A 24,480-nucleotide genomic window follows, 5' to 3' on the forward strand; every position below is an offset into this window, starting at 1 on the left:
ACCTCGTGAAGTGTTCCAAAGTTTTTTACCGGCTCCCTTCCTCGTTGTTTACGTTTAGTAAGGGGAGGTCACTCGCATTTTCACCGTTTTTTTCCCTCTTGCGTGATGGAAATATTTAAAAGGCAGATTCGAATTCAAGCACGGATGGAAGAATATTCTCTTGTTACGGATATTGATTTTTAAGCATGGGAATCAGAGCACTACATTTAGAGGGTTTGCACACATTGATGATATCTGAACTGGAGCGAATAAATTAATGAAAAAACGAAATTTACTCATATTATCTTGCTCAGCAAGATATCTCGTCCCAAGAAGCAATCGATGCGTAAGATGATCATAAAACCCATTGCAAAGGGACGATAGGAACAATAATTTTCACTTATTGCTATAATAATATGACGAAAATACAGTTAATTTGTTAAACTGCTTGTATTTGAAAAACCCACTGCAATTTTTATGTGCAAAAGCCATCTGTAAATCACCCTTTGACCCTCTGAATAGTGAACAACGCATGTTATCTGTGGTTCGCCTCAACATTTTTCTTGTGAGACAGACAGTCGGTTGCAATAAACATTATTTTAACGAAACCACGCGAAGCGTTGTAAAATGTCTGCTGTCTCTCTTAACACGAGCTAGAATGGGTTAGTTGGCAGACAATTTAAGAGAATCGAAGAATAATGACATAATTGTTTAGGCAAGGCTGACCAGTTAACAAAAACGAACTGATTCACTACTGTGGGGTTCGATGCCCCACATGTGTGAAGCCTATAAACTTTTGCTTTCCGTCGCGAAGATATTGCTAGACCATTGCTAAAGCAACGAAACCACTCACTCACTTCACAGAGATCCTTTAGGAAGTAATTCAATGTTGTATCTTAATCATCCTCGAAGTCTCTAGATTAAATATATTATTAAAAGAAAAATTCAAGAAAATACAAAGGGACGCAAGGTATTTGCTAAAACGTCCAATTCCAGGCTAACAATATTGCGTACAGACGATTCTATTGTAATTGGATGATCGAAGGGTCTCCGCTAATGCCTGAAGACAGACATATATTTACTGATGCAGCTTCTTACAACGGTTATTTGATGAACTCATGCGATCCCTCCCTGGTAATGATATAATAACAGCCATTTATCCAGTGCTTGTTTCCACACACGTGTGTATACTCACAGCGCTAAAACAGTATTACCCCAGGTAACCCTTGCTGCACCTTAGGCGTTAGAAGGTTATGATGACATGACTTATCCCACCTGGTACCTATTTTCTGCTGGGTGAACAGAGACAGTTTTGAACCAACTCACTTGCCTTAGGTTCGACCATATGTATCACATGCGCTTTGTTGGTATTGCAATAGGAATTCCCTTAAAAAAGAAAACTAGATTACCGACTAATATTGAAAAAAACAATAAGACGGTTAAAACGAGATGCTGAGGTAAGACAATAAACAGACAGACAATAGTATCTTAACAAAGGTAAAATACATGCAGATCATTCACAAACATTGTACAGAACCGTGAGAGACATAAAAAGGTTAAAAACAAGTTTTAACCATCTAACACTAAGACTTGTTAACCCTAGTCCCTTAATTCTCCTCATCACCCATACTTTACTGAATAGAGAACGTGTTGTTAAATTTGTGAAATGTCGCCAGCTGTTGCGTTTATTTTTTTAGATTGTCCTACGATGCTTTGCTGTTGATATCATGAAGTGGTTTAAGTTAACTTAAGTTGGATGTTTGTTGACAACTCCGTTAGCCACTGCCCTGGGCCTCCTTTCACAAAGCACAAAGGTGATCGTAAGTCACTAAGATGACCTGAGTGCAATGTTAAAGAATGGGAGTTAAGGTTAACCCGAGTAAAGGCTGTTTCGTGAAAGGAGAACCAGGATTGTTTTAGTTTATTTGCAATCCTTATGCTGCTGTCATGTCCAAACACGTGTATTTGGTGACGCTTTGGATACTAATGGCTCCAGCTGTAACCACCATGAAGCTTTGACTCGTGTCATCGTATCGCAATTGCGTTAATCGATGTTCATGGTGTTACTCACTAGACTGCTGGTCCAGACTCGATTATGTTCAGGCCAAAGCCGTGTAAATCGACAACACAGTTTAAAAATAGGCTGTAGATCGCCAGCAATTAGAGGTAGATCACCATACTTGGGGCCGTGGGGACTTGCAACGCTTACAAGTACTATCTGCTTATCTAGACTTTCCTCTTCGAAGGGTAGAATTACTGTACAGTCGTGCCCAATTTATCCGAGCCTCAGATATCCAGAAAACTCGCCTTCCCAGCGAACACCCATTAGCCTTCAGTACAGCACTGGTAAACAAAGTGGTGTTTGGGGGAAAAGAACGCTATTCCTCGAACCTTAACCTCCAGGTTCCCCCATCTACAGACGTAAGAATGCGGCCAGCGCTAACGACCAGGGCCCGCTTGCGCAAAGCAGGTCAAAAACCAAAAAATCAAACATAATTAAAACACATTTATCACTTATTCATGACATATAATATACATTGCTGCTTAAAAAAACCCAAATAAACCAAAATTATAAGCGTGGAATCGCGATTCAAACGTGAAATATATTGTACTTCCCTCGAAACGAAATCTATGTTGGAGAATGGGAGTTGCAATCATTGTAGAGTTAAGATTGCTTTGTGCAAGTGGGCCCAGGGACTCCTTTCACGAAGCAGCCTTTACTTCAGTCAACCTTAACTCCCATTAACACTGGTAAAGCGACTTACGATCACCTTAACGCTTTGTGAAGGAAGACCAGGGTGCTATTGTAGCGCTAAGGCTACCTTGAGTCTATGTTAAGGTGTGGAGGTTACGGTCACATTAGCGCTGGGGTCGCTTTGTACAACGGCCCCCGGAAACACTTGCACAAGGCGATCTTAGCGTTAAGATAATCTGAAGTCTATGTCCGATGATGGGATCATCGTAGCCCGTGCATCGCTTTGGGCACGTGACCCCCGGCGCTGGTGTACATTGTACCCGAGGTGCACTCTGTTCACAGATATATGGAAGTAATATAGGATCTTGTATTTAGTTTGAACCGCAGACGCCACTGTGCACCATCAATTTATACCCTTTTCACAGGCCTTACAGTTTTGTCTACATAGTATATATCCAACTCTCCATAACTGTGGACCCGTGAAGGTCCGGGGTAGAATAAGTCTTCAGCAACCCATGCTTGTTGACCACGCTTGTCGTAATACGCTTGTCGTAATACGCTTGTCGTAAAAGGCGACTAACGGGAATGGGTGGTCAGACTCGCTGACTTGGTTGACACATGTCGTCGGTTCATGCTGTTTATCACTGGATTGTCTGGTCCAGACTTGATTATTTACAGACCGCCACCATATAGCTGGAATATTGCTGACTCACTCACTCATAACTGTGAAAGAAAAAAACAGATCTAGCACATATTATTGAGATTACGCTTTCTCAATGAAGAACAGATTCTAGTTCTTTAGAGTTTAGCCCCTTCCCGATCCGAACCTACACGCTCAAATCGCCAGCACACAAGTCAGCAGTCGAACCCACTCAGACGATACGAATGATTTCTTGAACCGACAAAGTCGTTTTGCAACCATCTATAACTATCACGTTTTAAAAATTTATCATACTCTTGCCATAACTTGCTGTTTAGATTGCTACTCGATGGTTTCCTAAATTGAGAGTAAAACACTATAAAGTGTCACAACAAGTTCTAGATCGCCAATAATCTACAATTTAAGCACAGAGCCGCATCTATCATGGGTATATTATTGATAGTTTGCTCTGCGTGTGGTACGAGAAAAAAAAACAAAATGCGTTGTCAGCTCTTGTAGCAAATTTGTCTGTTGATTATACAGATATGCTATTTATATTCAGCACTTGTTGACTAGGTGGATGCTTAATGCAATGTCGTATTGGTAAGACTCCCTGTGGACTAGAAAGGTTAACCTCGACTCTGTGATCGATATTTTCGCGGACAGCCGTCATATAGCTGGAATATTGCGGAGTGTGCAGCTTGCAACAAGACACTGTTACAGCATTTACGTTTATGACGAACAAAGCCTCTCACAAAGTATGAAAGAGATCGTAAGTCAGTAAGGTAAACTTGGTGCAATGTAAACGAATGGGAGTTAAGGTTAAACTACTTTGAAAGGAGTCCCTGGTTTTTTTTGCTTCGTTGATTCGTTTGTTTTTTTGGGGGGGGGGTTTGGTTTGGTTTTTTTTGTTGTTGTTTTTTTGTTTTTTGTTTGTTTTTTGGGGTTATTTTTGTTTTTCTTTTGTTTTTGTCATTGTTTTTTTTTAAGTCCTGGTCACAAGTTACATATTTTACTCGCAATGTTTACAGTGAACCACAGCTATGACGAGTTCAGATTAGTGATACATTCGAGTCCATATTCTCGGTTACTTGACTGACAAATGTCATCGTATCCCAACTGGGTAGAACGACGCTCATGCTGTCAATCACTGCACTATCTGGTCCAGATAGGGTTATTCACAGACCGCCACCATACTGCTGGGATATTGCTGAATGCGACGTTTAACAACCAACCAACCAACCAACCGACCAACCAACCAAACAAACAACCGACCGACCGACCAACCAACCAACCAAACAACCGACCAACCAACCAACCGACCGACCGACCGACCGACCGACCACCCAACCAACCAACCGACCAACCAACCAACCGTTGTAACAATAACTTATTTGAGATGAAATCTTGCACAAAATATGCAAGATATGACTGGATTTATTATCTTAAGATTTATTATCTTAATAAACACCATCACTCAGCTCAAATCTGGATAACGATTGTGGTTGGTATTCGCCAGACAGTTACATGTATTACATTCTCCTGTCAAAGGCTGATATTTCGAAGCTTAATGTGTCGAACTAATCTTAACGCTGTGTCGGTGGAACTTTGGATAACACGAAGTATACTTCCCATCAAATGTTTAGTCTCGCGTGTGTACTACTTGTGTACTACTTCAAGCGTCTGTTCTACACTGAATTTTGTGAAATATACCGGGCACTAAGTACACGTTAACTGACGTATTGTAAACCTGTACAGTTAAAAAAAATGATAAATATCAGTGAAACTTGGCGAATTCTTCACAAAACGCACTTTTTCACATTCACATTTGCACATGCGTTTTAGCAATGTGATTCATTATCCTCGTGCAGTTCACCTGCAAAAGGATTTTAGTTGGTCCCCTCCGTTACCGGTTGAAAAGCAGGGTGTGCAGCTGCCCCTCTGCCCCCTGGGCCACCTACGGCCCTGTCCGTAAAGTCCATTGAAATTATCGGACCCACTGCGTTTTGAAGACCGTGCCTGGAGAGAACCTGTTCCTATCTTCACAAACAAACTTCCTCTCGCCTGCTCTCAATGACGTCACGCAGCCCGCTCGAATGTCAGCCGTATTTACCTTCAGTTTGTTTAGTAGGATACTTTCATCAAATGAACTCTGACCTTTGCACCTGTACGTGTCAGTGGACCATTCTCTCCTTAAATTAACTAATTACTCGTCTAGAAGCAATCTGTACAAGTTTTTGATTTAACGCTACGAGCAATTAGCAACAATGATTTGTTGTGAACACGATAAGATTTACACTTATACAACAAAAGAGGCAACGCCTGAGACTCTTTGGTAAACTTCTGGTAAACATTTTAATTTCACTGATGCTTTCCGTCAATATTTATTTGAGACTTTTTCTGACAATATTATGATTTATTATTTAGCTTACTTTCTTTTTCTGATATATTTGTATGAAATTGGGAAACAAACTATTCATATTTTAAACATGTATCACAATAAGCGAATGAATGTAGTTTCAGGACGCACTCAGTGTATTCCAGTTATGTCTATGACGTCGTCCTGTGAATTACCGAGGACCAGACAAAACTGACTGGAAATAATGAGCAAAGACCCACGTCTTAGGAACCAAGTCTTCGGAAGTAGGGTCGCTTAATGGGTAAAGCGTTCGCTCGTCACGCTTAAGAGCGTTGTTCGATTCCCCATATAGGTTTGCTGGAATATTGTTAGAAGCGGCGTAAAATTAACTCACTCATTCCCACACTGGTCACCGAGAGACCATGTATCCTCAGAATGGCCACCTAAAGGTGTGGTGATAAGAGCAAATCATTGTATGCCCTCAACAACTAGCACAGTGGTCAGATTATACGGGGTGGTCGGGGTAGTCTAGTGGTTAAGCGTTCGCTCGTCACGTCGAAAGCCCGGGTTCGATTCCACAGATGGATACAATGTGAGAAGCCCATTTCTGGTGTCCACCGCCGTTATGTTGTTGAAATATTGCTAAAAGAAGCGAAAAAAAAAATCAAACTCACTCACTCATTCACTCACTCACTGATCCCAATGGAGACATGAGAACAAGTCTCGTTCGTCCTCATCAACTAACGATGGAGTTACATGGTGCTTGGCGAGGTTTGGATGACAACCAATACACTTTGGTCTTCAGAATACTTTGTTCAATGTGCCCGATGCGGCATAAAACAATATCGGATCATTCATAAAGGTTCACTCAACAACCAACCACAATCGTTGATGATACAGTGCCGGCCCTAAACAAAGCTCAGCGTGTATGGAATGGCGAACCACCTCGCCCAATTCATTGAAATCTCCAACATTCTCCTTGGCAGCACAGCAGGTTTATCGGCGTTCTGCGAGTCACGTGACCTGAAGGCGCTGTTAATCTTCCAAAGGTTCATTCAGCTTGCGATAAGCTAAACAGTGGCAACACTGTGCCTCATCAAGCCGTTCGTTTTCAGACCTGCGATAGGATTTTGGATGGGATGTTTGGATTTACTGTTAGAGTGCAGTGGGATTGTGCAGTTTTGGATTGAACCGTTTCAATTTGTTGTGTTTACAGTCGGTGTGTTTAATAGATTGTTGCTGGTGAAGAAAACTGTTCTTTGACATGGATATTCAACACAGGGCGGCGGCAGGAACGGCAGTACATGTTGCAGGTACGAGTACATTCTTGCGTCACAGATCCCAGCGATGAATGTAGATAGCTTTAATAGTAACATCACGTGATTTCGGTTGTACAGTGTCGAGTGAGTATTATTTTAATATCACGTGATTATATTGCTTATTTACCTTTTGAATGGTTGCTAGAGGTAGTAAGATGGATACAATATTGTCAGTATTTCTACATTTTGCATCAGAAATATTTCGCTGTTTTGTTATGAATCAAATTACCTACAATAACCTTTTAAATTAATCCCTTAAAATATCTCTAATTTCAAAAGTATATCTCCCTGTGAAAATAATGTCACGGGGTTCAGTTGCAATTAGAAGAGTCTATTGTGTTCCAATTTTATCATGTGATTTTAGTGTTAATGTTCCGTTTGACAAATGTTTTGATCAGTGACATCACAGGTTTTCAGTTTTAACGTTCCGGTTAATAGTGAATGAGTTCAGTTTTACGCCGCTTTTAGCAATACTCTAGCAATATCACGGCAGGGGACAGCAGAAATTGACTTAACACAATCATTGTATCCATGTGGGGAATCGAACCCGGTTCTTCGGCGTGACCGCTTTAACCATATTTCAGTTTAATGTAAGTGAGTTTAGTTTTACGCCGCACTCAGCAATATTCCAGCTATATGGCGGCGGTTCAGTGTAAATGTTTCGTTCACTGTTTCAGTCACTGTGTTTTTGTTTGTCGAAAATATTTGAATAACATCACGTGATTCACACAATAATGTGATGTTAAATATGGTTGAACCTGTTTTTCCTGTACGACCATGGCGCATAGGACGGCGGGGTAGCCTTGTGGTTAAAGCGTCCGCTCGTCACGCCGAAGACCCGGGTTCGATCCCCCACATGGGTACAATGTGTGAAGCCCATTTTCTGTGTCCCCCGCCGTGATATTGCTGGAACATTGCTAAAAGCGGCGTAAAAGCATGCTCACTCACTCATTCGCAACGTCCACAACGTCCAGAACAACGTGCATACATCACGTCACATTGCTGAAATATATTTTATTTTCTAAAATTCAAGCTCATTAACAGTACATTAACAGGAAAAACTATAATACGGCCACACCAAAATGGATGTTTTTAGCTCTTGTACTCAGTATACTCAAAGGCGAAAGAAACGAAATTTGTTCACACTTACGCCATTCCTTTTCTTTGATGTCTTATTTTCCTTTTCATCGCAAACAATGGTCCATTTACATAATTTAGTCTTTACGCCACAAGGAATCTGTCTCAGAATATATTCTAGACACGCAAAGATCCATGCTTGTCTTAAGACGCGAGTAACATGATCGGGTGGTCGGGCTCGCTGACTTGGTTGACACATGTCATCGTATCCCAGCTGTGTAGATAGATGCTCATGCTGTTGATCACTATATTGTCTGGCCCAATTATTAACAGACTGTCGAGTCAAAGATGGAATATTGCTGAGTGCACAATAAACCAATCAACCTTTCCTGTGACGCGCCATTTATATAATTTACACAGCTGTTTGCCCTTTACACCACAGAGATTATGTTTTAGGAGATCATCTAAAGTGGGTTTTCTTTAGTCCTGACTATTTCATATTTACCACCCGATCTTATTTCAAAATGTACATACAAATATACTGACAGCAAGGGAAACGCAAGTCTGGTTTCATCAAGTGTTCAAATCGAAGACCACCAAATTTATGCCTAATCATTTATTTGATAGAAAACGCTGTCAATTTAACAGCTGAAAATTGCTTTTGAAATTGAATTGCAATAAGTTCAAATCGATCACAGGCAAATAAAGATACCCCTGAACGCGAAAAGTGTCAGTCTCTCTAGTAGCGCGTATAGCCACTTCGATCTTGCACACAGGCCGTGCAACGTTGCCTCGTTGTGATCACTAGAGTCTGAAAGAATGCCCGAGGCAAGTGGTTCCACCCAAACACCAGTCTCTGTCCCAGCTATGCAAGAGAGAGTGGCTGTCAACCGGAAGCAATCCTACGTAAAATGTCGTCTCAGAATGTTCAATGGGAGCTACATTCGGGGGAAAGAGACGGCCATAATGTTGTCCAGAGCCATATAATCCATCGGTACCCCAATACACCAGTTTCGAGGACCCCAAAGACGACGAGTAATTGTATCGGTGGACACTTCTACTCTTTACCCACGAACTAAGGCTGCTTTTGCTACTTGAGTTCCGTTCCTTAGATGAGTGACCCGGATGAACCGTTCATGAGCATGAGATGTCACTGGTGGCCGTCCTGCACGGGAGCGATCAGCAGCAATCCCGTTCTGCTGATGACGTTGAGCAAGTCGTGTAATGGTGGTAAGATGACAGCCAAATTGTCTAGCTACTGCGGTTGCAGAGCTGCCTCCATGCAATTTTCCAATGGTCCCCTCTCCTTAGTGGGTAATCTAGGCATCGATTGTGTGGCGTGTACACCTACCAGTGTCAACACTGAATTTCTTTTTTGACGCAAACATTTATAAAGGATACCCTAGAATGAAATGCATGCTTTCCACCCAGAACCGTTGATGCACATGCTGAAATTATAGTTTTGCGGCACTGCGTGTGTGTTTGTATAAATGTTTTGTATGGTCGTCAAATTATTGCATAACATAATCTAATCTGGGATCATTGCGTCACTTTACCATAAACGATAAATATGAACGCTTACTTTTATGAGATTCCCTTTTATCGAAACTTGCGTATCTTTTGCTGTCCAGTATAAAGAGTTAATCTTAACTTCAGTGGTGAGGCGATGCACACTTGCCAAATCATTCTAGTTCTGAGTTTGAGTCTTTTCTTAATTTATTCTCTCGGGTGATGGGCAAAGATTACCTTGCGTCATTAGTGTGCAGACACCGTCAGGTGAAAAGTCCCCAGGTACTTTGTTCTTTAGATGGACTCAGATAGTGAACGGTAATCACCATGGCGATGAGCACACCTTCTGACACACTTGCGCTCCTATTTCCAGATGGGGACCAGGATTGACAGACAGGCCTATTAAAACGGGATAATGCCCCTGGGTGAAAAAGACTGCCTCGCTTCTTACAAAGTGTTAGTGGTAGGGGAAACATCTGTCGGCAAGACGGCTCTCATCAACAATCTCGTTGGGCGAGAATTCAGAGAGAGCATGGTTCCAACCATAGGTGAGTGGTTAAGTTGTGAATGTTCGGCGGCACTTTGGTCGGATCCAGGGTCCTGGAGAAGGGGGAGGGGTTGTTATTTTTGTTGTTGGAGGTGGTAGTGTGCGTGCGTGCGTGCGTGCGTGCGTTTTGGACATAAATCATGAAATCCAAAGGCTGGGGAGAAATGCTCCCTATGGAATATGTTTTATGGGGAGAGGGTGTGTGTGCGGGAATCCACGCATCCCATCTGGATCCCTCCCCGGTTCTAAATTAGAACTGACATAATACTGTAGCTCAAATGTAGCTGATTTCAAATTTCTTAAAATAACAAACCCTGTAAAGATCCGGGTTGGATACATCTTCAGAAAGCCATGCTAGTCATAAGAGCCGACTAAGAGGATCTCTGACGGCTTACACATGTTCTCGTATCCCAATTATCCATAGATCGATGCTAATGATGTTGATCACTGGACTGTGTGGTCCAAACTCGATTATTTAGAGACGCTGTCATAGAGCTGGAATATTGCTGAATATTCCTGAGAAACAATAAACAAACAGAAAAGATAATGGAAAAACATAGCTAAAGGAGTATCAGATAAGATCTTAAACAAACGGAGTAAATGAGTGACTTTTTCTGTTTGTCGCCGCGTTCAACGATTTTCATACACTCAAATCACTAACCATTCACATGCACAACTTATCCGCAAGATGATACAATAATCTGGCGGAATGGCCAAAGTGGAAAATCGTTGTAAATGTTGTCATTGTATTGAAGCAACGATCACGGACTGGCCAAGGTCATAATCGACTGGGATTCGAACCGTCAGTCATCGGATCCTGACACAACACAGTAAACTGAAGACCTTTGACCACACGGCCACCGTGATGTCATCCTCACGTATTTTGTGACATAGCATTATATAGAATATGCTTTACGTGTGGCGGTGATCAGGATCTTAGCAAGATTTGGAATATGCATGTTTATGTTTTTATATTGATAGGGATACATATTTCACTTTCTGTCTCGTTGATTAAAAGTGGACGGTGGGACAGAAATTCTTTCGCTCGTCACACCGAAAACCCGGCTCTATTCCCAAGATTGGTACATTTTATGAAGCCTATTTCTGTTATCCCAGCAGTGATATTGCTAAAATATTGCTAAAAGCGGGATAAAACTGAACTCACACACTCACTAATACGTCCCTTTTGTATATGAAATCTGAAAATGGACGGACAACCTTTTTCCACCTAAAACCCAAGAACATTCGAGCTTATGACAAACATCTATGCTCTGACCCTCCTCTAACCCATCCTCAGGTCTCGGTTGGCGTGGGGAGCGGCAGTCTCGGTCAGATGAGAGTGAAAAGTATGAGACAATATTAATGTCCATTTGGTTAATTATCGTTTCCTGCTGTTGGGTGTTCCATCACGTTAATGTGATTGTGGAACATGTCGGGCAAACATTAATCTCTAGCACCTCCGTTCTGTGGTGCAGCCAAATGCTGGGTGGAAGTTGAAACGGTCTAATTGTCAGAGCAACTGGCGCCACTGCTGTGCTGTTTTGTTTTATGAGTGAGTATCTGTGAATCGCAGCGACAATAAACATTCATGACTGGTCTTGAGTGAGTGAGCTGGGTGAGTCAATAGTGAGTTATTTGAGTGTACGGGTGAGCTGGGTGAGTCAATAGCGAGTGAGTTGGGTGAGTCAATAGTGAGTGAGTGAGCTGGGTGAGTCAATAGTGAGTTATTTGAGTGTACGGGTGAGTTGGATGAGTCAATAGTGAGTTATTTGAGTGTACGGGTGAGTTGAGTGAGTCAACAGTGGGAGAGTGAGTTGGTTGAGTCGATAGTGAATTCGTTGAGTGGACGGGTTAGTAGAATGGGTCAATAGTGAGTGTATGAACTAGGTGAGTCAATAGTAAGTGGATGAGTGATTTGGGTAAATCAATAAAGGATAATTGAGGGAATAGGTGATTTGGGTGAGGTTGGTGAGTCATTAGTGCGTTAGTTGAGTGAATGGTAAGTTGGGTGTGTCAATAGTGCGTTAGCTGCGTGAATGGCTGTGTTGTGGGAATCAGTAGTGAGTGAATTGAGTGGATGGGTGAGTGAGTGACTGAGCTTTGTGAGTGAATGGTTTGTGACTGAGTTGAGGGCATGGGTGAGTGAGTGAGTTAATATTTCAGCCATATCGTGTCGGGGCATGGATTTTTTTTTTTTTGTGTGTGTGTGTGTGTGGGGGGGGGGGGGGGGCAGTTTTACAAGTGTTATTTCTGGTTTAATACCAAGGCTCGGGTCACAAAAACCTGTGTCTCACACTTGCAATCATGTCGGGAATCGATTCCGGATCCGACGAGCGAGCGTTTGAGCCACTGGGCTAACCAAAGCCCCTAGGGCTTTGGAGATCCTTAGTGTGACGAACAGATGCTTTAGATAATTAGGCTACAAATCATTGATTCAAAATTACACACTGAAGTAAGCTATTTTAAGATAACGTCAATGGAGAAAGGGAAAATATTCATCAGTGGTGTTCATACGATTTCAAAACAAATTTAATTCCCTAAAACAGTTCTGACATCGCATGGAAGGCTGACTTTCGACTTCCACAGCGCCATTGACATAACTCGCCATGGCAACCTTTGACACCATTGAAATAGAACACCCACAGCTGCACATGACAATCGCTTCACGCTCTATACATATATGCACGGAATTCACGTGCACAGGTGTTCTGAACAATGACGATAACGTCAGTTAATTCCTCAAAATCCGAGAACAGGCTGATGTTTATATTGGGACTGTTGAAGACTCGATCTTAATAAAATACATATGTACCAAAAAGTGATTTCATAAGTGTGAAATGAATTCATAAATATCATTTTTATAATACATTTTGTATTTTTATAACTATGTGCTTGCCACTAATTTCGAACAAAATATACTATCGAAAAAATAATCATCTCACATTATTTGCTCACTTCCTGGGTGTTTCTGTGTTGAAACAACAACGTTAATTTGGTCTTGTACACGTTCTGTCATCAATCTTTCCCTGACTGGAAAAAAGGGAAGACGAAATTATCCGTTCGATTCGTCTCTGCTGAGAGATTAAACTCCAATCCCAAGAGTTGTCGGTAAACAACGAATTGTCAATAATGATGAATGCATCTTGAGCTTGGGCTATTGTAATCACCCATCGTCTGAGTGGTGTGGATCTGCTGAATGAATGTTGTTTTACACCTCAGTTGCATAGTCAAATGGAGACGAGATAAACAAGTGGCTCTATTTTTTTTTCGAATCTTGCAACTTCCTGGAGTTTATCGCGCAGGTACTGTCCTAGTAAAGACCCCGTGGTGTAATTTCCCTTCCTAATATTCACAGGGACTACGTTTGAACGTTTTGTCAAAATTTATTTATTGGAAAGAGAGTCAAGTATGTTTTCGTAGCCATCACCAGATTTTGCGGACGACACAAGAAGAGATTTAGAGTCATCTCCCATTTACCTATTTCCATTCGCAAAACATCGGTAATTTCCGTGCATCATGCGTCATTGAATGTTATTCACGATAAAAATAGTAACTACCAGGAAGTACCGAATAAGTTGTTATTGACAGCGGGGTGTATTACAATGCCCCTCGCTTGTACACGGGGTACATTGAAAATATTATATAGAAGAGCGCTCCTTCAGTCAGACAGTGTCAGGTAAGATCAAGATTCTTAAAGACTTGGATGTATTGTATTGTCAACTGAAATTTAAGAAAAGAAACATACTGCTGCATTTGAGCCAAGCCGGTAATCTGTCATTTTGATGGGTTCCAGATTTTATCCTGTCCAACAGCCGAGCGTCTGAGTTCTGAAGCAAATGTAAATATTATATACACGCACAACCTGGTGTAAAATGATTTGTTGGATGCACACAGTAAATGACAGACTATCTGACAGCCACTCATAATTGTTGTAACTGCCAGAAGGATAATTTTTTACTCTGACAGCTCGACATAGTTTCGAAGCTATAGTGTCAGTTCATGTCTTGTGTTGAACCGGTTGACGTGGTTGGTCAAAGCTGAGACTGTTGTTCAATGTGCGAAATAGCCACAGAGCCGCTAGTTCGTGGCTAGTAGAACTTCAGCCAATAAGTCTTCACAGTCACTGGTCTCACTGGCTGGTGAATTGTCATTGTGTCACTTTGTAAATACAGTGGAAGCTGTATAAACCGGCTCTCAGTGGGACTGAAGAAATAATCCGGTTTAGACAATGTGCCGTATTATAGAGCTGATGATAAATGTGTGAGCCACGGATAGGACTGAGATTTTATGCCGGTGTTGACAACTTGCTGGACGGGACAGATGCCGGTTTTGACAGCTTCCACTGTATATCACTCTGAACTACGTGTTGTGGCTTTATAAAAATATTCATCATATTAGCAGCACTATGATGAAACGCGTGTCTTCATTATAGATATCATACTCTAGGGAGTACAATACATAAATCAGTTGACATCGTTATAAATGAGACCCCGTCATTAAAACTACTCATTTCGACATTTAATTACCTTAAATTGACCTTTTTGACAACAGTGCACAATTCTCTCCCGCGAACGATATTTCAACGACTTAACATACTTAATATACCCATGTAGGTTGCTGTAGTATTCATGTACATTTCTTGGTTGTAGGTTTGTCTAAACCTGCAACAGTGAGAACTGTTTTGAAAAATGAAAGGTTTGTGGTTTCACAATCTACTGCCATTTCACTTTGTCACCTGTTTTGCTTATTGTCCAAGATACGATTCTGTCAAAGTCACTTGTTATTATAAATCGTTCTGTTACAAGCTGTGTCTTGCAAAATCTTTTTGATCATGATTTAAAACATATTTAACTACGAGTAGGAAGTTGTTTTGATCTTTTAACCTGTTGAAAACAAACCATAATCTAATTGATTCTCAAACTTACTTTACACCATGACGCGACGATTTGAAAAACATTGCGGCGCGCTGTCTCGAACATCCGCCAGTCGGATGATAAATGCCATTTAGGATTGTTTACACCAAGTTACAAAATCTAAACTACTCTCTCCTGGGAGGAAAATGTGTATTTAATTGATAGACAATAGGAATTTGCATAACATTGCTTATAACATAACAGTTTCACTCTTGGAAGCGAGGTGGGTGTCAATATAATATTGCCAGGGAGACGTATACAAAGGGTATATACAGGGAGAAGAAACTCCCCGAAAAGCCCCAGAACGTATGTCTCGGTTCGTTGCGTAACCAGTGTAGCCAATATGGTGGCAGCGTAGTATTTAAGATAAAGCCCGGTTTATTTTCAACAGCTGATTAAATTCGCTGAGTGTTGTAACAACTGAAATCCTACATGCAGAAGATAAGTTAACTATTTTGTCACTTCTGTTTAAGTCAAATAATTGGTATTGGTGTCCGTGTTAGGACAGTAGATTTGTAGTAAAGTTTAAAGTCAGTATGTTATAGCTCACAGGCTTCTATTGTCGATTCACCGCGAAGATTTTGACTAAATTTTGCGGATACAATGCACAAACTTCTTTCACACATTCGTTTAAGTTTTAGAAGGAAATCATACCTTGAGTTGAAAGGTATTTGCAAGTAATAATGACAGTTTTATGACTTTAAAAAATTGTTAGGGTGTAACTGTGGTGTGTGAAAAATATGACATTTCGCCGATGTGTTCTGACCCGTCATTGTTTGAGCATTCCTAGTTACTTCCTCAAAAACATCTTTCACATACACCTTTAATTCATATGAAGGGAATATACTTTCAGGTGAAATGTGTCTGCAAGTAATAGTGATAGTTTCATAATCTAAAACAAAATGTTAGGGTGTATTTGGGGTGTGTGAAAAATATGAAATCGCCAGTCTGATCTGATCCGTCATTGATGCTTGTGATGCTTGAGGGTTACAGTTCCATAACTTCTTTCTTTCTTGTTGATCTTATTATTTGACAAAACTGGAAAGGTGTTTTGGACGCTTTCTGACAGTTTTACACTTTCTATTAATGTCCATTCCATTCCCCATATGGAATAAGATCTCTGAATTAATTATTAATGTAAAAAATGTCTCAAAGTTGATTTTTTATAAAGGACAGCTGGAGTTAACACATGTGTTCTCGCGATAGTTTTGCGTTCTTTGACATGTTTTGGGAGGGAAGGCAGCTGTGTATCATTTATTCTTTCATTCATTCACCTACTTCTTTCTTTTATTGTGTTTCTTTCTTTCATTCATTCACATAATTCTTGTTGTGAATTCTTACTATAATTCATTCATTCATTCAATGTAAAATTCCGAGTGATACAATAAACCGGCTGAAGTTCTGTTAAACACAGCTGAAGTTGCGCTGGGAACGAGCCAAGTCACTGTGTGCGTTGGAGCATGATGAGGCACACGTTAATTAGTACAAATGGTAAAGAAAGCAAGCGAGTGACCTATCCCTGTTGTAGATTATCCCTGTTATTACATATGATATTATTGTCACTTCGAACCTCGATCGCTTCCGTGGAAGAAATCCTTATATGCTACAAGTTTTTTCATGCAAAATCCTTTTGGTCATCAATCATTTATTTACTGGTAAGTAGTTTTGAATTTTTTTTAACTCCATGAAAACAAATGTAAACAGTATCATTTATCATGGAAGCGAGGTACTGCTAGACACATATTAGATGATCCTGCGCACTAAACGCATTTGTGACAAGAGGGGCGGTACAACGAATTGGGCGAGTACACTTGGCTGCTACAGGTAGCTTGACGATTATACACGTGCAATACATGCTAACAGTGACATGAAATCAACACCGCATATTCCTTCGAATGATAAGACTGCAATTTCAGGCATAAGATGCTGATATTCCCCGCTAACCATTAGTTAAGACGAAGACAAATAGACGATTGGGGCATTGACAAGCATTTTAGATATTCAACAATTTTCTTAAAAAAGAACAGGATAATGTCATTTGTTTCGTGAAAGGGATCGGTCGACCTAAACATACTTGCTCAGTATATTGTGTTGATTCAATTCGTTGGGATTGTACCTGTTCCCAAATCGAGTGTGCTATAACAATCCATGCGTGAAACGCACGGGGAAAATGAACTTCTCGATGTTTATCAGACAACCAGTCTCAGTCTTGTATCAAGTGGATCATTCTGTGGGGCGTTCCCAAGTATGCAAATTGGGGTCATTTGTCAGTTCGTGGATCATCTTATATGTGTTTACCAGTAGGTGCCCAACACCAGATTTAATACTTACAGGCTTCCACATATTTAGCACGAACTCAGGGGTCCCGTGGAAATCTACTATGCATGGTGATACCATCACCCGACACCTGGGAGCATTTGACGACAACCTAACGATTCGGTATGTCTTTGGTGACGTCGAGAAATCATCAAGTTGACGAGCTTGTTACATACTTTATATACAACTACCTGAAAATACTGGTAATATGTAAGGTCTTCTCGAGGACGCTGTCAAGTTGAGTGCCTCAAGTTATCTCCCTTGCTTATTATAGGATCCGCTTAGCATTATTGTGAATCCGAAATTCACCGTCTTCCTTCATTTTGGCAAAAGTCACCAGCCATGACATTGCTGGAATGTTGCTAAAAGCGGCGTAAAACTAAACTCACTTGCTCACTCACACTTTTGGCTGTGGCGTCACTTCCGGCTTTCCTTTACTGAATAGCATGTGAACCTACGTTTGAATTTTGCTAAAAGCGGCCTAAAACGTGCTCACTTTACTGAATAGAGTTGCACCAGAATCAAGGTTAAGGAGCGTTGGTTACTGACTAGCTGGTAATCAGCAGTGCAGAAGATTGTAGATATTAATTGATATCGTACCATCTTCATCGTCCAAAGTGCCTTAAATGTGCACTCGCACGAATGCATCAATTGTTTTATTAGATTCGGCAACAACTCACTGTATACATTTATTTTTTCCTGTTCGGTATTTGTTTCTGTAGCTTCTGCTCACAGCTGATGGAATAAGAAATTAGTCCATTTTCTATGCTTGGAGGTCACGTGAAAAGGCCATTTCGTCAGAATATATGCAGGGGTTCAGACAAGGAGATACCCTATTTGCATATAAACACAATTGCATTATACAGACACCCAGACTGGTGTCGCCCATATCGACATAACACTGTCGTTCCTAATAAACGGTATATATACTGAGAGAAACAAAAAGTGGATCACAGAAACATTCAAGTGTTCCCTTAACATTTTCCAAGTTTGAGTAACGCTGTGGGAGAAAATGTGAGAAACAAACAGGACCACTGCCATGAAGTGGCGTTCCCTTATTTTGTTTCTCTCAGTATATATTTTACAGGGATTTTATTATGTATAATGCCTGATCCACTCAGTGATTATATATACAGTCGAACACCGTTGTCTCGATAATTACAGGACCAGGACAAAATATCGACTTATCCGAATATCGACACATCCGAGTTGGGCATATAATCGAATACAAACATGAAAGAAAACAAAACAAAACAGTAGATAGTAATCACTGGAATTATCAGGATTATTGATAATAACTGAAAAAATAGACTAGAATGATATACACATTCCATCATTTTTTGTGTAGTTTTAGGTTTAATCCATATCCAAATGGGTGGAATTAAAATTTTGTTTTAAGCAGGATAGAGACGTGAAATGACACCTCTATTCAGAATAATAACATTTATACATGCTTGATGTAGGTAGGGGAATGTACGATGGACATGTTTGGAGAATATCAATCTTGTTTTTTTATTTTAACAAGACAATGGTGAATGGCTCCTTGAATTGTCTGGCACCGCTTGACCCCAAGACTTAACAAGGCCATGTCCACCACAGACTGACCCAAACAGCTGCGCGTAGGGAGAGCACTTTTGTCAGTAGACATCCTCTAAGGTGTAGATAGAGATGTTGCGCACATGTCAAATTGATTACGACAACAGTTTCTAGATAAAACACCAGCTTTGACAGCAGTTGTGTACATGCCTCTGTCATAAATGTCAGTAAGCTCGCCAATCGGGTTGCAGAAATCAGTTCTACCTCTGTCCACGGATGGGATGGGAACTGTGACGTCACAAACTTGAACTTCAGACAGGACAACGTTCTTCCTTTCAGTAAATAAATAAATAAATAAATAAATAAATAAATAAATAAATAAATAAATCTCGCCCTCTCAGCCATAAATTAAGAACGGTCCCTAACGACCAAATATTGCAGTTGTTACGTTTAACGGCCGAGAGCCCATCAGAATATACTTACCTCACTCATGAGTGTACCGTATGCAAAAGAGCGTGTATTTTTTTCTAGCCAGTCGTGAGATCTGTGTCTGAAAGTTACTAGCCCCCAAAATGTTTCATTAGCCCGAAATTTAAATGTAGCAGTTAAAGAAAAGATTACTTATATCGATAAGATATTGATACGGGTTTCATCATTCAGCCCCTAATATGATGAATATTTTAATTAGGTCATAATCTTATATGAATTAAAAGTGACATATAGCTAAAAAGTAGGAGGAAGTGATAAATTTACATAAAGATCCCATTTACTGACCCGACTGGATTTTTAATAGCCACGGGTTTGCGGGCCAGTGGTTATTTTGCACAAAATATACCTCGCTTATGAGTGTAACTTGATTACTCGGCTATTTCCGGTGTTTTGTAATTTGAATCGGACTCAGAACTATTCTTTTTTGTTCGTGGCAAAAGGGTCAAGTGTTTTCGTCATAACGGAAAGGAAATATGAGTCTAATCGCCATGAAAGCCTCCGTGATTGAGACACATTGATGTGGTCATCACCATTTTCCAATACTTGAAGACTGCTGCGTTGATTCACTTTAAGGAGCCATGAACACGATTTCACATATATATATATATATATATATATATATATATATATATATATATATATATATATATATATATATATATATATATATATGAATGAATGAATGAATGAGGGAATGAATGAATGAATGAATGAATGAATGAAGGGAATGCCCTGAATTGTTCTTTATCATCTAATTCCTCCTTGGCTGGCTTCTTCATCGTTTGTATTTAATCAATCTTGTAAATCCAATTCCCTACTTTTTGAGTGGTATAAAATTGGTAAGAGCCTTAATTAAAGCAGGTGAATGAGAGTGAGTGAGTTAGCGTGTGAGTGAATGAGCGACTAAGTTTCACGGCGCGTTAGCAAAATTGCGGCAGGATCACACCAGGGGACAACAGAAATGGGCTTCACACACTGTACCCGTGAAGGGAAGCGAACCTTTGGTGTCGAAGTGAAGGGACAGCAGGGTAACCACGTGGTTTAAACTTTCGCCCGTTACGCCAAAGACCCGGATTCGATTCTTCACATGGGTATAAGGTGTTAAGTCCAAGCTTGGTGTCTGATGTTGCTGAAGTGATGATGTGTTAAGTCCATGCTTGGTGTCTGATATTGCTGAAGTGATGATGTGTTAAGTCCATGCTTGGTGTCTGATGTTGCTGAAGTGATGATGTGTTAAGTCCAAGCTTGATGTCTGATATTGCTGAAGTGATTATGTGTTAAGTCCATGCTTGGTGTCTGATGTTGCTGAAGTGATGATGTGTTAAGTCCATGCTTGATGTCTGATATTGCTGAGGTGATTATGTGTTAAGTCCAAGCTAGGTGTCTGATATTGCTGAAGTGATGATGTGTTAAGTCCATGCTTGGTGTCTGATATTGCTGAAGTGATTATGTGTTAAGTCCACGCTTGATGTCTGATATTGCTGAAGTGATTATGTGTTAAGTCCATGCTTGGTGTCTGATGTTGCTGAAGTGATGATGTGTTAAGTCCATGCTTGATGTCTGATATTGCTGAGGTGATTATGTGTTAAGTCCAAGCTAGGTGTCTGATATTGCTGAAGTGATGATGTGTTAAATCCATGCTAGGTGTCTGATGTTGCTGAAGTGATGATGTGTTAAGTCCATGCTTGGTGTCTGATGTTGCTGAAGTGATGATGTGTTAAGTCCATGCTTGGTGTCTGATGTTGCTGAAGTGATGATGTGTTAAGTCCATGCTTGGTGTCTGATGTTGCTGAAGTGATGATGTGTTAAGTCCATGCTTGGTGTCTGATGTTGCTGAAGTGATTATGAAAGCGTCGGAAAACTGCATTCACTCTTCGGAGTGATGAGCGATCGCCTTAAGCAGTATAGGGTGCCGCTCGGTTCTTCCCTACATTACAGCTGATCGGTCTTGACGGTTGGCCATTAACGTGTTCGAGTCGTATATTTCCACATAACAGCTGATTCTTGTCGATCAGAATCTAAACGGCAATATTTTCAGCCTTGTAAACAAATTCCAGTCTGTATCATGTAAGAAGAAAAGTTGGTTAATTTAATAACTGAAAATTCTGAAAAACGGAAAATGGGTCACAATGGCTTCCTTGTAAACTAGAAGTACAACAGCTGATTATTTTAATAGATGCTGAACAAAGTTGGAATGAGATTTCCGTCGGCGGGATATTAGATGAAGTGGCCATCTGTTATCGTGCATTTCCAAATCAGATGCCCGACAACTACAACTGCTTCATTGCGTTTCGAGATAATGGGATTGGTTTGAAGCTAATTTAACGGTCACGGTCAACACGTGCAACTATGAGCATGCATCAGATTGGACCTGTACCAGATTAACCCTGTACCACCTTCGGCCCGTACCGGATTGGACCTGTACCAGATTAACCCTGTACCACCATAGGCCCGTACCACCTTCGGCCCGTACCGGATTGGACCTGTACCAGATTAACCCTGTACCACCATAGGCCCGTACCACCTTCGGCCCGTACCGGATTGGGCCTGCACCACCATGGTCTTGTACCGATTTGAGCCTTTACCAGCCGGGGCCTGTGCCAGCCTGGGTTCGTGTCAGCTTGGGCCTTTACCAGCCTGGGACTGTGTTAGCTTGGGCCTTTACCAATTTGAACCTGTGCCTGCTTGCGCCTTTACCAGCTTGAACCTTACCAACCTGGCCTGTGCCAGCCTGGGCCTGTGTCAGCTTGGGCCTTCACCAGCCTGGTCCTGTGTCAGGTTGGGCCTTTACCAATTTGAGCCTGTGCCAGCTTGGGTCTGTGCTAGCTTGGCCCTTTACCAGCTTGGACCTTACCAGCCTGGTCTGTGCCAACTTGGGTCTGTGTCAGCTTTGGCCTATGGCAGCTATAGCCTGTACAAGGTTGAACCTGTAGCCGCTAGGCCCTCTTTTGACGCCATATCAGTTTTGGTCAGTATGTGCACCACGGGACTGCAAAAGCTCAAAAGCTTCATAAAACCGCGGTTAATGTCATATCTGAGACTGTCGTAACTCTCCTACTTCAGACTGAAGGCGGTCTTAGATCTGAGACTGTTTTACGTTCTACTTAAGACTGTATGCAGTCGTAGATACGATAACTCTTTTACTTTAGACTGTAGGAGGTCGTAGATACGATTACTCTTCCACTTTAGTCTGTAGGAGGTCGTACATACGATAGCTCTCATACTTAAGACTGTATGTAGTCGTAGATACGATAACGCTTCTACTTCAAACTGTAGGATGTCGTAGATCTGAGACTGTCGGAACTCTCCTGCTTTAAAATGTAGATGTGATGATTGTCCCAAATCTGAAACATCACTACAATAACCAACGCTCGAGCATGACAGGATACCCAACGGAATCTGTCCCACGACCATTTGAACTGGAAAGGTTTCACCATGAATTCAATATGTGCCAGACAATTTAATGTATTTCCTGCGACAAAACTCAATTTCCTACTTTCGGATCTTAGTTCCAATCAGTTTGTGATCTTGATGTCAATGCGCCCCTTTTGGTCAAAGCGTTGTTGCACCAGGAAACCGCAGATCGAATCGCTTTGTATCGATCAAGCTATTTGGCAATACAGCTTGATGATTATACGCTTGCCTTTCCGATCAAGCGCCTGTTCATGCTGTGTATGGGTGCCATGGATAATCTGGTTATGTCACCAGAAACTACAACATGATCAAGTACATACTAACGATATCCTAATAAATGCATGGTAAACGGATCCTCTATTCACGTTGATCAATCGTGAAGGTCACGTTGACCTGCCCCGTGGTCTAAACTGTGTTTATGGGTCTAAAAATAAACATTGGCTAGTTTAGTTGCAGTGAGGTGTTTCGGTGGTGCGGGAAAGTTACGACGGACAAGGTGGAATCGATGTATGGGCGATCTGTCTAATGCAATATATTGATGGTAGAATTGATAACAGGACATTCATTACTTTAGACAGAGGAGTGGTACTCTTCGGTTTGACGTAGCGATCACTCATATTGTTATGCTTTTGTGTGCGGCGTGTACAAGTCCAGACTTAAGACGGTCTTCCAACGCTAACCCGTGAAGATCCGGGTTAGAATTGATCTTCAGTAACCCATGCTTGTCGTGGCGACTAACGGGATCGGGTGGTCAGGCTCAATGATTTGGTCGACACATGTCGTCGTATACCACATGCGCAGATCGATGCTCGTGCTGTTAATCACAGGATTATCTGGTCCAGACTCGATTATTTCCACACCGCCGTCATATAGCCGGCATATTGCTGAGAGCGACACAAAACTAATCCCACGAGACCAGCGAGACCTGGAATTCTAAAAAGATTATGAGCAGTAACGAGATTAGGCTTTATATTCAGGCTAGGTGTGATACCGAAACTTGGCATTAAGATAGACTGTAAAAATCGAGATTCAGAACGAGGCGTAAAAACGGGACTTCACATCGAAATAAAACTATAGGTGTAATCACAAAACATGCCCATTATCATAAAACTATTATCTGGAATGAAAAGGACCTGCCATCACGGTATCTGCCATAAATAGTTATCATCTGTTCTGCATGCTCATATAAACACTTTACGCTTGTACTAAACACCCACGCTGCCGGCGGTAATTCTCGCCTGTTGTACACCAGCTCTGTTCACGACAGCCCACGGGTCCAGGCCATGTATTTACTGACATTGGATACTGGAGAATACTGTGCCTCTAGGGATGAAGATCTAATTCATCAAATAAACGAACGACCACGCTCCGGATCTGGTCCAAGATGTGAATAAGAAAGTCGTTACTGTGTCACCGGATGGGTGAGAGAACAGCGGCCATGGACAGCGATATGCAGTGTGTGTCTTTCACTTGTACAGTAATTGACCTTGAAAGAAAATACATGGTATATAACTTCAGCGTATAGACCAAGAGCCCTCGACACTGGGGAACGTATCTTTGAGGTCACATTCTACTGACTATTTACACTTAGGTGAGTGAATGAGTTTAGTTTTACGACGCACTCAGCAATATGCCAGCTATAAATGGGCGATCTGTAAATAATCGAGCCTGGACCAGACAGCCCAGT

The 24,480-nt window shown here is 41.2% G+C and overlaps 2 protein-coding genes across 3 annotated transcripts in view; one reads left to right on the top strand and one right to left on the bottom strand.

Moving 5' to 3' along the window:
* Positions 1 to 73, bottom strand: part of LOC137259979 (endothelin-converting enzyme homolog) — a 75,626-nt gene extending 75,553 nt beyond the window's left edge. For both annotated transcript variants that reach the window (XM_067797641.1, XM_067797640.1), the window contains exon 1: positions 3 to 73. The gene's annotated coding sequence lies outside the window, so the exon portion shown is untranslated. The remainder of the gene's footprint in view (positions 1 to 2) is intronic.
* A 6,687-nt stretch (positions 74 to 6,760) lies between these two features.
* The window catches only part of LOC137260044 (ras-related protein Rab-13-like), a 35,551-nt gene continuing 17,831 nt past the window's right edge, over positions 6,761 to 24,480 (top strand). The window contains exons 1-2 of the mRNA XM_067797735.1: positions 6,761 to 6,986; positions 9,952 to 10,126. Coding sequence (XP_067653836.1) covers positions 9,994 to 10,126 — 133 coding nt within the window. The 5' untranslated portion in view covers positions 6,761 to 6,986; positions 9,952 to 9,993. The remainder of the gene's footprint in view (positions 6,987 to 9,951; positions 10,127 to 24,480) is intronic.

The sequence above is a fragment of the Haliotis asinina genome, chromosome 13 (genome assembly GCF_037392515.1).
Source record: "Haliotis asinina isolate JCU_RB_2024 chromosome 13, JCU_Hal_asi_v2, whole genome shotgun sequence".
In the NCBI taxonomy this organism is placed as follows: domain Eukaryota; kingdom Metazoa; phylum Mollusca; class Gastropoda; order Lepetellida; family Haliotidae; genus Haliotis; species Haliotis asinina.